Source organism: Condylostylus longicornis, unplaced genomic scaffold (assembly GCF_029603195.1).
Source record: "Condylostylus longicornis isolate FDR11 unplaced genomic scaffold, ASM2960319v2 ptg000048l, whole genome shotgun sequence".
NCBI lineage: Eukaryota > Metazoa > Arthropoda > Insecta > Diptera > Dolichopodidae > Condylostylus > Condylostylus longicornis.
This window is the reverse complement of record NW_026578017.1, coordinates 7,113,333-7,129,367: the sequence shown is the minus strand read 5'-3', so window position 1 is coordinate 7,129,367 and position 16,035 is coordinate 7,113,333. Positions and strand designations below refer to the sequence as shown.

Sequence of the window (16,035 nt, the reverse complement as noted above, 5' to 3'; positions counted from 1 at the left end):
CAGCAGAGTTAAATGTAAGAACTCATTGCGTACACACACGAGATTTGAATTTACCACAGCACGTTCAATGATCCTTTCGCACAAATACGTTTTTGTAGAATCAAAGTAAATTTGTTTTTTTCATTTTGAGGAGATATTAAAATAGAAAAACTTTAAAGATATTTTGAGTAGTAAAATGCACTCATATAGGTAATAGAACAACCAATCATGCTAATGATAACTAAGTGTTATAGTGAAATTTTTGTATTCTTAAAACTTTTAAATAGAATGCAGCGCAAAAAAGCATTTTAGCAAAATTTCAAAATTAGAAATTCATGCAAAGAAAATTTTATATAATAATATTAAAAACTAAACACCAATATTTTGTATAACTATGTTATATGACGATAAAATGTAAATTCTAAGATTAAGATATAGTGAGATGGTATTTTGTTTAATGTGAGTATGCAATTAATAATAAAACTTTTATCTGTAAAATGTAAAATGGTTAAGATACGTTTATAATATGAGACTGGTTTACAATGCACACTATTAAATTTTTCTTTGAAAATTTAAAGCATAACGTAATGAGGTTTGGCTATTAATGTTAAAACAAGATTTTTTAGATTTAAAAATATATTTTAAGTTTATTAATGTTTTTAGTTTTATGGTTTTTGTAGCGTAAAATTAGTATTATTTGGCATTAAGCTGTTAAAATTATAAAACAAAAAAAAAATTTTTAAATGAAATTAAAATAGAAATGTCTCTGCTATTAAATTTTCCATTTAATATAAAATGTTTAGTTGAAAAACACGTAACTTTCGTTGTTAAAATCTGTATGAGTCACAAATAACTTTTCCTCAGCTTCGCTAATATTAAACAGAGCTTAAAATTAACTATTATTGTTAAGATATTGTAAACAGTTGCCGCATATTTATTTCGAATTCCTAATAATTAATTATAATAGTGAATATCGCAACTATGTATGGAACCGAAAGAGACAACAAGTAACAACAAGTAATGCGGTTTGTAATGCGGATTGTAGCTTTAACAGAAACTATTATGTCGGGACATGTGATAAATTTCAATCAAATATAATTTATTGTATTGCTACAGCCAAGACTGTTTTGAATCACATTATGTTTTTTTCCCGATATAATTTTTATTATATGAAGGAAAAATATGAAGTCATGAAAAGTGATTAGGAGAATTAATGAACCCTTATGTTTATTACTACACTGTTTATTTATTACTTGAAGCCCCTTGCGCGCACTTAGTTCAATATGTTCGAAAATATTGAATAGTGCATAATATGTCAGCCAACATAAATGATTAATATAATGGATGAAAAATTTTAAATTAAATAAGGTTCTCGCTAACTCACAAAATATATAGGCCCACCAATATTTATTGTAGTTAATTTGAAATGATCTTGAGTTTTACATCACAAAATATAAAAATCTTGCATCTCTGTACTCATTATCGCATTGTTTTAGTAGCTGTATGAAGTTCATGAATAGTACGTTTACTATGAAGCTTCGCATGAATACATTTATTTTGAAAACAAGCTACTATACATATCGTAAAAAATCATAATGGTGGGTTCCAATTAATAGAACTATATAACGGCAAACTGATGATAGGTGTCAGATTTACCGTTTAATTTTCAAAAAATATTAAGAATGAATAATATGTAATGGCTTTTACTGTGTAAGAAGCTTATTCAATTTGTGAGCAAAACTTGTATACACCTTATACGATACGATAATACGAATACGATCATAACATATACACAACGGTAACACTTTAAATAACTTTTGTTTATACCGTCTGATAAGCTTGTTTTTCAAAGCAAAGTGAAACGATAAAATGTAATTATAGAATAAGCGACATATTAAAAATTATGGGCGAATTATTAATGTAAAATGAATTAAAGAAGATTCTAAAAAGAATAAGTATCGTTATAGACACTGCTGATAGCTATAGATCAAACCACAATTTGAATCATTTATTTGTGACTTATTACAGTTTAACGTTATTAATTTGAAAGTTACGAATTTTCTTCTTTTACTTAAAAATATAAGAGCAATTTAAGCATTTTTAATAATTTCATCTTAATTTCTGCTAAATAAGTTATAAGTTATTTACATATTAATATGCAAATTAAAGCAAGATGAGTTCAATTGGTTATACAGCTGCAACTATTGAGATTATCAATTTTATTTATATTATAAATTTAGTGCATACTTTTTCGCTTTCAAGATTTTATTAATGAGCATATGAGGTTAATCTGTTATTAAATAGATTTTCAGCAAAAAAAAAATATGTAGAGTACGAACATGAATATTTTTTATTGGCAGAAGAAATCTAAATATTCTATGAATTAATTATAGAACTTCTACTCTATTTCTAACTTAACAAAATATAAATATATATATAGTAATAAATAATTTAGATAATAATTATCTTAACCAATTTTTGAAAAAAAAAACCAAATGAACAAAAACTTTAAGTAAACTTAAGATTAACTCTACTCGTTCATTTAGACTTTGGAAAATTAAAAAAGTTTAAAATTAAAATTATTAAAATAAAATTTTTTTATTTAATTTTTAACCAATTATTTTTAACCAATAGTAATTTTACTATGAATAATTTTCCTATATTAATCACAAATAATGCAATAATTATTTAAAATAAATAATCAGGTAAATAAATAAAAAACAAATGAAATGACAAATGGCCAGGTGATTAATAACTTACCGGTTTTGGTTGACGTTTATTTTTCAACATATTCTGTTCGATTTGGTTTTTTAGTAGTTTTTTTATTCTGTTTTTTATGATTTCGAAATCTTTTTATTAAAATTATCCGATTTTTTATATCATCTCTGAAATTCATCGTGTGTTGTTCGCCGTTCGATAAAAAAAATTAATTTAATTTAATAATAAAAATAGTTGTATTTTATCATCAATTCTCATCATTATTACAAAATTTTATATATATATATGTATATAAGTATATATGAGTTGATATTGTAGTATATGTAGTGCTCCTTAATAACACGATGATTTACACATACATATGCATTTATTCCTTTTTGTGGCGGATAATGTAAATGGAAATAAATTTTGATGTTATACGCGCGATAATAACTTTGTTATATGAAATCAAATTATGTATACATTGACGGCAGGCTATGCGATGACAATGATGAAATTATAAGCAAGTGAAAAGTATTTTTTTTATTACGGTATAATGCGAAAGTAAAGCTGAAAATTAAAAATATTTTTCCTCTCTTAACATTCCTTTTTCGCTCACGATTCCTTTGGAAATGCTATGTTGCTAGTTTTTATTTTGTTTTTGTTCTTTTCAATTAAACATGATATTTTCAATGGACAGTTTATTGAAGTTGACTTAATTAATCATCTTTTATTGAAAAATGTCCTGTATCCTTATCCCCTGAAAAAAAAAAATAAAAAATTTTTAAAGTGGTTGCATAATTTAATTAATAACAATTTTTATAAATTAATTTTTAACTCTTTTATGTAAAAGAAAGTTAAACTTATATTGTATTAAGAGAATTTTTTTAAGGAGAGAGTTTGTGACAAAAGTACACCAAAAAAACTGGTTACTATTTTGGTTACAATATTTTTTTTTACAAAATTAGCATAATTTCTGCCTTAATATTGAATACATATTTATTCTGTAGTTTTTTACATAGCTAATTTGTGACACATAAAATGTAGCTAGATCTTATGACCTTGTGAGATTCTTTATCTGTACACGACAAACAAAACATTTCTAAAATTACGACGTAACGTTGAAAATTTAACCAAATATGACTATTTCTGTAACAAAATTATATTAACTTACAACTCCCCCTGTATTATTATTTTTGTTTGTACTGTTATAAAATATTGCTTAAGTAAATGCTGACAATCTTTTTCTATATATAAAATCTGGAAAGAGAATGGTTTAAGTCAAGTTACATAATCTTGACTAAAATAAATAATTGCGAAAACAATAAAATTTTATGCTGCATCTGCAATAATATATGGTCCTGAATAATGAAAACGACTGGTATTTTTTAGCTGCATAAAATAAAAAAATCTGAAAAGTTCACCAGTTAGTTTTGGTAACAACCAGAACTTAAATATCAAATTTCAAGGAATTCCATCAATCCGTTCCGTAGATGTGGTAAAAATGTAGAATCGGTTCGGTTTCCGAGGCCATCTTATGCGGGAAAATGTAAAATTGGCCCGCAAAAAGGTCCAGTTCCCTATAGGTTTGATATATCAAAGAAGTTGATCAATCCGTGCCATAGCCAAAATAAACTCACATATAAAATTTCATTGAAATCGGTTCAATCGAACTTGAGGTACACGCGTGCACCCACATACCGACAGACCGATCCGACAGGCGGACAAACCGACATCTCTCTAAAACTAGTGAAAAGAAGAGCGTTCCTGTCGAAAACGCGACATTCAAAATTTGATGCCATCACATAACCTACGCCATTGTATACGCATGCGGTCGGTAAAAATAGCAACTAATGTTTAGAATGCAGTCCAATGAAACTTGGTAGAAAATGTTATGTTTTGTCCACTATCCCAATTTCTCTTGGTTTCTATCATTAAAAGCATGCCAAAAACTGTGGCAAATTTAATAACATTTTTTTTTAAACTGTGAATATTTTTCTCCCATTGAATTCAGAATCAGCTTTTTAAGCCATGCTTACCAACTACTAATCAAAATTAATAAATTTGAAACGGTAATTTTCTGGCATGTCCTTAATATACGCGGCGTGGTTGTAGGAAATAATCCATGAAAGGCTTTAAAAACTAGAAATTTGTTCTTAACAATTTTTGAGATTACATTGAGTTTATCCAAAATTGAAGTTTCTAAAAAAGTTTTAATTAACTAAACTCACTCATTATACTCGTATACACTGTTTGTGCAAGAATAATGTATAATAAAGTCGTTTAAGAGTTTTCTATTTACTTTCTTAAGTACTTCTTCTGCACGATTTTCACTGCATTCGGTAACAATAAATAACTTTTGTAAAATCTATAAGAGAAAGAGAATTGATAGAAAATATTTGATGAGACAAGGATAATAAGAAACGTAGACTTGAAAAATTGAAAACTTTTAGTTTAAATAAAAATAAATTATTTGACGAGACCGTTTTTCAAGGATGAAACTTCAAAAAAGAAAAAAAATATTTATTGAAGATAAATCCCTTGTTTTCTTTTGTCTTGTCTTTTATTATTGGAAGAATAATATTAAGAAAATCATACTTACAAATGAAATTTTAAATTATCCTTATTACATTATAGCTTGATTTATCCTTTAGATTTTTCTGTGTTCAGAAAGACGAAAGACAATGAAGAAAGAATTTTGAACGTCTCAAATTTTATAATCGTATATTTTGATTTTACTAAATTTTATACAAGAAAAACTTTTTAAAATTGAATTTATTTAACAAATTTACGACATTCATTTGACATTATAGACAATGCTTTGATTTGTGTTTAAATTTCCCATTTTTAGTTTTTAAAATTACAATTTTTACTTTCAATGTGAACACTAAAAATTTATTTTTTTTCTTAATAAATGAAATTTGGTTTCAAAACTATTTTATAGAACGGTTTGTGGACAGAGAAGTACCGAAAATGACTGAGTTGTAATATGATCAATTCTATATGATAAGTATAGAAAAAATTGTAAGCAATCGAGGCGATATTGCGATAATATTTCTAGGAAACGTCAAACAATTTGTTGCAGTAGATTTTATTGATTTGATGCTAGAAGTTGTAAGTTGAATAAGGTTGAGTTCATGTTGACAGCCTTTACTTAGATCTGAAAATGTAGTACGTTTTTGTGACAACACTGCAAAAAGCAGATAGTTTTCGTGTAAAGAACTTTGAAAGATCTATTCTAATATTGTAAGCATGAAAATTAATGCTAACAATAATTAGAAACTAATATAACCTAAAAATTTAATTGAAAAGCTGTTAGTTATTATTTAGTATTAAAAATTTGGTATGTCATTTATGGAGTTCTGTCAACTGCTTTTAAAAGTAGAACCTTCAGTTTTTAAATTTTATGCTTTAGAATAGCGCTGATGGAAGTAGAATTAGGTTTTAAGATCTGCCAACTGAAGGAAGTAGAATTAGGTTTTAAGATCTGCCAACATGAACTTAACCTTATTCTGATGTTTTCCATTTTCACTAAATTGTAGTTCTTTAAACAAAATATTTTTTAGTAATAAAAAAAAAAACTATGTCGTCTCAAAATGGGAAACCAAGGTTTCATAACTCATTCTGGTTTTGTAAATTTCTGATGTTCCTTTCTCATTTTTAAAATTTCTATCGATATTTCGAAAAACTTTTAATTTACTCTTTTGAAGATTCAGTGCCTTACGATAATTTCATCGATCCAACCTGATCTAACACAAATAATTCTGAACTAAGTTCAAATTGCGCGGAAATTTGTTTCGCAAGCAGCGTAAGATTCTTTATTATAATTTTTTATATTTTCTGATTATACCCATACGAACGTATGTTCGAAGGGTATACTAAATTTGCCTTACCGTTTGTAACGCTAAGAAATAACGGTCTTAGATATAGACTCAAGTGTATGTTTTTGATCAGCGTCAAATTCTGAGTTGATTTAGCTTTGTCTGTCCGTCCGTCCGCCCGTCCCAGCGATAACTTAAAAACTAATTGAGCTAAGTTTACCAAATTTTCACAAATGATTTATTGTAGTAAGTGCCAGAACCTTATTTAAATTGGACATGATCAGGGTACCGGTTCGGGTAGCTGCCATACAACTTCAAAATTTATTTGGCTACATCTCAGAAACTATAAAAGTTGGGGTATTGAAATTTCACACAAACGAATATATTAGTAGGGCCAATGTGTTTTATAAAAGTCGTTGAAATTACTTGGCTCGGTCTAGTACCTGCCATACAACTTCAAAAGTTATTTGGCTATATCTCAGAAGCTATAAAAGCTGTGGTATTGAAATTTCACACAAGCAAATAAATTAGTAGGGCTGATGTGCTTAATAAAACTTGTTAAAATTTCTTGACTCTTTCTGGTAGCTGCCATACAACTTCAATAGTAGTTTCGCACACACAGTATTTTGAAAAACACATAGCACTGAAATTTTGCATAAATTAATATGGTAATACGGCAACTTAAAGTCATAATCCGCCCTATAGTCAGTTATGGCATCTTAATTCGCAGGATAACAAACTCATGTAATTCCCATAGGATAACAAATTCGTACGGGTATCACAGAGTTGACAAGGTCAACTATATTTTTTTCTCGTTTTTAAAATGTTTTCTTTTCTGATCTCAAAATATATTTGAAGATTACTTCGAAAGAAGGTCTCACAACATGAACCCTAACTTTTCAGTGCCATACAATATTTTAAAAACGCGATTTTCATTACAAATTTCATTAATTTTTTAATTAAATTCTAAGACCAGTTTGTTTGAAAGTAAGTTCTGAGGTGATAAGTCCAACAATTTAATATAGAAAAATTTCTTTTGATGTAGCTGATATTAAGAAAATTTAAGCAGTGACTTTACAAGAGCAAAGATTTACATAATTGAAATTCACTGCAATTTTGATAGATATGGTTTCCTCATACTTTCCTCATACTCTTCATAATTACCTTATGATTTTAAAATCTTTCTAAGACAGTTACACTGAAAAACGCTACAAATATTTTTATATCAGTTAAATAAAATTCTATCAAAAAAGGAAAATGAACCGTTTTCATTTGCTCTACACTCTTTTTGTTTACATTGTACCTTTTCTTTCCACTGTTTCCATTCCATTATAAATTCATTTACAATAGAGAAACATGCAAAGGGAAGGAAAAGCAGCAGTTATTTTTTCACTTTAAAAAAAATCTCGCTTTATGGAGCAAGATCTAAAAAAAGCTATTAAATATTAATTGCCAATTTCGAAAATGGAATTAACATTGTGCTTAAATTTAATTGAATTTTTCTTGTTGTTTTTTTTTTGTTTTGTTTTCCTTTCTATTATGTCGATGTGAAAATGTTAAAATTCAATATCCTTGCATCACTGTTTCTTCAAAATCTAATTATAGTGCAATTTCTCTTTTTTACCGACCGTATTGTGTAAACAATAGGTAGGTTATGTGATGGCAACAAATTTTGCATATCGAGTTTTCGGTGGGAACGTACTTCTCCATAGTAGGGAAGTGTAAATAAACTATTTTTAGCAACCTGTCGGTCTGTCGGTCTGTCGGTCTGTCGGTCTGTCGGTCTGTCCGTCTGTCGGTCTGTCGGTCTGTGTGTGCACGCGTGTATCTCAAGTTCGGCTGAACCGATTTTGATGATTTATATGTAAGTTTGTTTCCACCATGGCACGGATCGATCAACTTTTGGTATATATCAGGCCTCGGGAACTGCACTTTTTAGCGGGCCTGTTTTACTTTTTTGAACATTTTGAAGAAAATATTCAACCGATTTACTTGAAATTTTATATATAAGCTCAGCTCGCCCGTCCGCAAAAATTCGTATGTTTTGAAAGAAATCAGGCATCGGCAACTAGACGTTTACTACGGGCCAAATATACATTTTTGTGTATATCAAGAGAAATAATCAACCGATTTCATTGAAATTTAATATATGAACTCCTCGTATTAAAACAATGAACATATAAATTTTTTGGAAAGATCAAGGCTCGAAAACGGATTTGCGGGCCGGGCCGATTTTACATTTTTCACCACTTTGAAGAAAGTATTCAACCGATTTACTTGAAATTTCATATATAAGCTTTGCTCGATCATACGCAAAAATTCCTAACTTTTGGAAGAAATCAGGCATCAGCAACTGGGCGTTTACTACGGGCCAAATATACATTTTTGTGTATATAAAGAGAAATAATCAACCGATTTCATTGAAATTTAATATATGAATTCCTCATATTAAAGCAATGAACATATAAATTTTTTGGAAAGATCAGGGCTCGAGAACTGATTTGCGGGCCGATTTTACATTTTTCACCATATTCACAGAACAAATTGATAAAAATTTGATATTTGAGTTCTGATTGTTACCGAAACTAACTGGCGAGCATTTCAGGGAATTCGGGTAGCACAAAGCGAAACTCTACTAAGAGCCAAATTTACATTTTTCTAAGTATGTTAACTATAAGCTTACTAATGTCCTAAAAATTGGAAAGAAGTATTTAACAGACATTTTTATAATATTCTGTAACACTTTCATTTAACTAGACAATGCACAATGCGGTCGGTTATGTGCTGACCACATCAGATTTTTATTTATTGTGTTCATGATTTTACGGGATAGTTAAAAGAATTTTGGTGTTTATTTCTTTCTTTGTTTTTGCTTTTTATTACTGCAGAAACAACGTTTCTTTTATATCACCAAAAATTCAGAGAAATTAGCAGAGAAATTATTTGAATTAGAAAAACAAGAAATCTTTAAACTTGAACTTCCGCGTTGAATCGATTGCTTTTACCTATTGAATGAAGAATTTTTCAGACACAGTACACAAGCTATTTAGAATGAAGGTAATTGAATTCTGGATTGTAGAAAACAAAACTCCCTGCACATTTTTTAAAGAATATTCCTATATTATAGAAATACAGATACAATGCAATTCGCGTGCAAATCTGTTTTGTTAAATTTGGCATTACGTATTAGTACTGCGATGCAAGGAAATTTTTTGAGAATTAACAATCTGAATATGTAAGAGATATAATATATATACATATATCAAGTAATTTGGTATAGAAAGCATTTTTGGCTTCCAAGCAAACAAATGATTTAAAAGTTTGAATTTAATTGGAGCAATAATGATAAAATAATATTGGATAAATTAAATTCTTCCCTTATTTCGACATCTTAGAAGTTGAAACTATTGATATTATATTCAAGATGGACATATTTTTAGTAGCAAGTCTAAATTTATGAAAATTAAAGAACTATAAACAGCTTTTAACTCATTTTTCATAAAAATTAAGAAAAGAATTAAGGAATTTCATAAAGAAAGAGTGTTTTTCAGTTTCTTAAAGGTGTTGTTCAGTTCTAGCCTTGAATTTGATCGTTAGCTAACCCTGATAGCTTCATTGATTTAGGAAAAACATAGTTTTTAAAAATTTCATAAGTTTCATCTTTTAAATGCCTTATCCGTCAAGCATATTGAGCAAAATGGAAGTAACGATGTTTGAAAGGCAGCATTTCAGTCATACTTCAGAAGTTATTGAAATTATTTTAAATTTTTTCAAAAATTATTTTCTTGCTTTGAACTCTTCCATTCCGTATAATCTCTTTTCATATATTTCAAACTATGAGTATTTTAAAACTCTTTGTTTATCCTACTGGAAGAAGCATAAGGCTGGAGCATGATGTTGTAGAAAACCCTGCACTAGTTTCCAGCGTCTTTGTGTTTACTAGGTAGGTTACGAGCCTACCGTAGTATCTTTATATTAAGTATTTATATTTATTTATTATCGTTTTATTTTTCTGGTATTTTTTATTACTGGATATTATGGAAACATAATTAATAAAACAGTTAAAATTATTTTTTTATTTTATATGAAATTTATGTAATATTGAATATAATTTTTATAGTGGCCTAATCGGACTTTGAGCCCGAGACCCTTAAGTTAAAGAACCTGTACAATAACCACGGTTAGGTCATTTTAAAACTTAAGTACTTAAATATAGATTTAATATGAAAATATTTGGAATATTTTAAATATAATTCAGAACAAAAAACCTTCATAACAATTTCATTTCACTTAAATAGTAAAATAATAAATTTAATGCACACAATGATCTCGAGTCAATTAAAATTCAATAATAAGAATCCCTAAAGATAAATAAAGGCTATAATGAACCATTTTGAATTTTTTCAATTAAGATTTCAATCTATATTTAAATTAAAATGTGAAAATTATAATAAAATTTTGTGTAGAAAAAAAAATCAAATCGTAATAATAATGGAGGTGATAACCACAGTCATTCTTTTTAACCATTTTATTATCAAATTTAAAAAAAAAAAAAAAACAATATTTTCTTCATTTCAAAAAAAATGAAAAAAAAGAACAGAAATAAACATTATTTTACTTTGCATATTTTTTAGCATATTTCTAGGCAATAATGATAAAAAAAAATAAAAAAAAAAAACATTTTTCTCTCTTTTCCCTCAGAAGCATTAAAACAAACATTACAACACTTGTGGGAATATTCTTGGTAGTATTTACCAAATTAACAATTCAGCCTATCAAAACAAAAACTGAAGACCCACGCAGATGTCCTTGGAAAGTGACATAAAGCACGTCAAAGTATACAATAAAATTTTATTAAAAACAAAAAAAAAAAAATGTGTGGAAGAAAAAGAAAAGTGAAAATAAAAGAGAAAAGAAAACTTCTGCAATATAAACTGGTTTCTTCTTACTCTCTCTCTCTCTCTCTCTCTCTCTCTTTTATTCGTGGAAAGATTTATTCTCATTTTTTAAGCTAAAAGTTTTATTAGTTGTTATCACCTAGAGCGTAAAAATCAAGAAAATCAAAAATTAATGTAAACTTTTTAAACAATGAGTAGGTAAGTTAGAAAAAAAAATTTATAAATGTGTAAATTACTTTTAGTTAAAATTTTTTTTTGAAAAATGTGTGACAACCGAAAGCAAAAATTGTTTTTCATTATTCTTTGGTAAAAGTCAAGATAATTTTTTTGATTTTATACTAAAATGGTAGGTTGTCTCCAGAATAATTTATTATTTATTAATACACCAAAGATTCAGACTTTATAATTTAAGGTATAGATTTAATCTCATAGTTTTTCTTAAAAAACATTGAAAATTTTTCGTAATCCGAAATAGCTGAGCTTAAAATTATTATACGAATAAGTTTATTTTGCATCTAATCCGTTTAATGTATATGGCGTATGTATTTTATTTAAAGTAATGTAAATATTTCAAATACTCATTATTGGAATTGTGTGCTTTACGAAAGCAACCATTCAAATCGCTGAAAAAATTAAAAGTTTATCAAATGTTGCTGAAAACATGTAGAGACCTTTGATAGTAAATAAAAAAAATTTTGATGCAAAAATGAGCTAAAGCTTATTCAATATAGCGATAACTGGACTCACTTGAAAAGTAAAATTTCCAAAAATTTTGAAATTTTTGCTCTCGTATGATTAAAATAGCCGCAGACTGGTTGAAAAACTTGTTGAAAAACGCCGATAGTAATAATTTGTTGTTGAAGCCAAAAAGAAAAAATATAAAAACTTAAAATTTAAAAAGCGTCTTGTTTGAAAGTTTTATAGTAAAAAAATAATCTCGCCTGAAGCTTCTTTAATTCTAGACATTAAAAAAATTTTTGCATGTTCTATAGATGAAATGGAGGTGTAAAAAAATTTTCTCATTAAAATTTAAATTCATTTTATTTTCTTATTCTATGTGTTATGTATTAAATTTAATCTTAGCTCCATTTTATTTTTATATTATTTTTTTGACATTGACATTCTATCTTGAACGAATTTTTAATTGTTGCTATTGTAAACACATACATTTTCCAAATTCATACAAACATTTTGTTCTAGTTCAAGGGCATATTAAGAAAAGAGAATAAAACAAATAGAAAAATAACAAAAAGTAGACAAAAAATCAACTAACATGGAAAAATTTATTTTTACTTTTGCTGTTATACAATTTTTGTCACACATTCATTTCATTGACAATATAATTGACAGATGACAATTTAGCATTCCAAAATTTGTGATAGATTCAACAAAAAAATCAATACGTTGAAAATGTGACAGAATGTTGAAATTTTTTTTGTTTTAAATAAAGTTATAAATCAAAATAAAGAAAAATTTAATTATAATGTGTAAAAATTGATAATAGTATGTAGTTTAAATTACGCGATGTTTTTATCGCATGATTATATTTATCGTGCGATGTATGAGATGTCAATACTTTGGAAAAACTGAAGAAAATGAAAATTTTTCGAATTGTGGAGGGCAAATTAGATTTGTGGAGGAAGAAAATATTGTTAGTATGAACCTCAAAATTTTTCATATTTTGTCATATTGACGAATTTTCTTTAAATTTATGAACGGTCTTGTTGTGGGTTAACTCATATAACGGAATCTTAATAGGAATTTTTTTATTAGTATTCCTGTAATGACACTTGATTAATGCCATTACCAACGCAATTTCCAAAATGGATGAACGGAATTTAATATTCTAACTTCGATATTATTTATTTTGGGTGTATGTGGAAAAAAATTTCTTGTTGAGGTACGCTATCATGACAATAAGTAAATAAAAATTTCGAATGAGCAAATTGACCATACAATTCCATCAATTTGTTGCAAATTTTGGTTTTGGTTTAAATTATTTGTAATTATTATATAACTATTTGCCGGTTTCATATTCATTCTCAAAAAAATATTTCCAAAAAACATTCAAAGTTTAATACGTACATGCTTTGTTAATAATTTCGACATTTTTGGGCCTAAGCTTAAGTTTATTCAATAGAATAGAACTATAATGGTAGCAAAGTAGGACAATAAATTTAAATTCTTAAAGCAGTCGTAAAACTTATGATTTGTGAAATGGTACATTTGCTTTAAACAATTTAAGTCAGGCGTTGTATTTATACAGGTTTAGAACTAGTTATAGGTTTAGTAATTTATTGAAGTATTTCTTGATTACTATTAAATTTTGTATAAATTTAGGAAAAATCTCAAAGAAATAATTTTTTAAAAAATACAAGTAAAATAATTAGTAATATAAAATATGAATGAGATTGCTAATTTATTTCTAAGCAGTTTAATTACGGTATATGGACATACTTCTAAGTCCCGGTCTTTTTTTCTCTTAAAAAATATAGAAAATAGATCTTAATATAACAAAACATAGAAAATATCGAAAATAACAGTGCCGAAGAAAGAGGTAACTTAAAACTGGCATTTTTCAAACTTCGAGGGGAGAAGAGTAAGAGATTTTTAATTTAAGATATTGTAACTTGATTAAATTAGAGTTAAAAGTACATTTCTTTTGAGTTCGAGGATTTTATAGATTATACATTTAAGTGTATATATATCTATATATAATACATATAAGTGTATGTACTACATTCGTATTTTCGTGTATATGTACAAGGAACTATTAATGTCATTCAATCGTGGGCACACAACAAACTCACAAAACTTTAAAATTTACTCCATTTGTATTTTTATTGATTCCAAATAAATAAAAAAATTAAAAAATATATTACGAATTGGAGCAGAACTTCATCCAAATGAAAATTATTTTTTAACCTACTTATATTTATTTTTGTATATTGTAAATTGAAAAAGAATTCGTGAAAAGGTTTTCTGCAATAAAATACATCGTCTACTATGTAAATTATAAAAAAATATTTCTTTTAAATCTATATACTTTTAACAATAATTGAATGCAAATAAACAATATGGCGGCCTTGATATTTTATCTATAACTATGTACATAAATATAATATCTTTATCAATAACCATCCAATAATTCAAAATGGAGAACAAACAAATGTGAAAGAACAAATTTATATTCATCAGGAATATTTGTAATAATATTTGTTTACAACTCATATTTGAAAACAATATGCTGGGAAATAAATTTACATACATACTTAAAAGCACTTCGAACATGAACGGTAAATTAACGGATATTAAAGGTATATTATTGGCTAACATTTTTATCTTATCTTTTCCTTTTCTCTCTACTTAGTTGAAAACAAAATACTTTAATCAATTTAAATTTTATAATTTATTTTATTATTGATAAATTTTTCAATCAATTTATGATCTTCATTTGTCGCATGAATATTTTAATTTGCCAAAGAATTGCTGTTATCCAAAATACTTGTTCAAACGTTAAATCTGGGTATTAATAGTAAAGCTCATTGTTATGTAGCTCGCCTCTTCCATAGTTCATATATAAATATAATAAATAAAGACTATCAATTAAGATAAAGTATGGCTTTATAACCAAGATTTTTTGAGCTCAAATTTTTATTGGTTTTTTTATTCTAACTTGTGTTATTCTGACCATTTTTTGACTGAGTGTTGAAAAATATTACTATTTAATTTCAAAACGAGATTAGTTAATTTATTCTGACAATATTCTAGGTTTTGAGAGTCGCAATAATTACACACGTTTAGGGAAAATTGATATAAAGATCAATATTTAAAATCGTTACAATACTCTCAAATTATAAAATTTATGTAGCATTGAAGAAGCACCTAATTTCACGTCTTCTTATTAAAACAAACCTTTCACCTTAAAAAAATTTTCTTGCGGTACTCTATCCTTACTTAACTTTTTTAATTTAATTTTTCAGTTTTTATTATCGTGTTTGTTTATAATCCTTTCTTTTTATGTTATTTCATAATTCCTTTAAAATAACCATTGAAAGAATAATCCTATACATTCACATTTACACATGTAATCGAATGGCTGTGAATTTGAAAACGATTTGAAATTATTATTTCGGTTTCTTTTTTAATTTAATTAGACATTTTCAAGGATTTTCTTGCAAACTTTCATAAAAATAATAAAAAAAAAACTGATTGGCTTAATGATTTTCTCATCTGTCAGCTTCTTTCTCAGTAAAACCCTTTACTTTTCATTTCTTGTTACGTGTATTGTATTTGAAATTTCTAAAGAAAGATTTTCAAAGAATAATATTTTAATATGGGCCAAAAGTCAATCAGAAAATCAAAACCAAAGATTTTTTTTGTATTACCTTAATTTATTTTTGGTTTTGACAGTACAAAAATTTTTATTTTATTCGTGTATGTTTCATGTTCACTGTTATGCTCTTCACATTTTTACCAACTGCATTGCATACAATAAGGGAGGTTGTGTAGTCACACCAAATTTCGCATATCGAGTTTTCGGCGGCAACGTGCTCATCTATGCGTAAATAAACTATTTTTAGAAATATTCCAATTTGCCTGTGCCATTCTGTGTCTCTAGTTAGGCTAAATAAATTTGT

At 26.9% G+C, this 16,035-nt stretch overlaps 1 protein-coding gene across 13 annotated transcripts in view; it reads right to left on the bottom strand.

Annotated features, from left to right (window-relative positions):
* LOC129611238 (transient receptor potential cation channel trpm) overlaps positions 1 to 16,035 on the bottom strand; it is a 248,746-nt gene that overhangs the window by 93,217 nt on the left and 139,494 nt on the right. For all 13 annotated transcript variants that reach the window (XM_055524269.1, XM_055524268.1, XM_055524272.1 and 10 more), the window contains one exon: positions 2,740 to 3,436. In XM_055524269.1, the coding sequence (XP_055380244.1) occupies positions 2,740 to 2,769 (30 nt within the window). In that variant the 5' untranslated portion in view covers positions 2,770 to 3,436. The remainder of the gene's footprint in view (positions 1 to 2,739; positions 3,437 to 16,035) is intronic.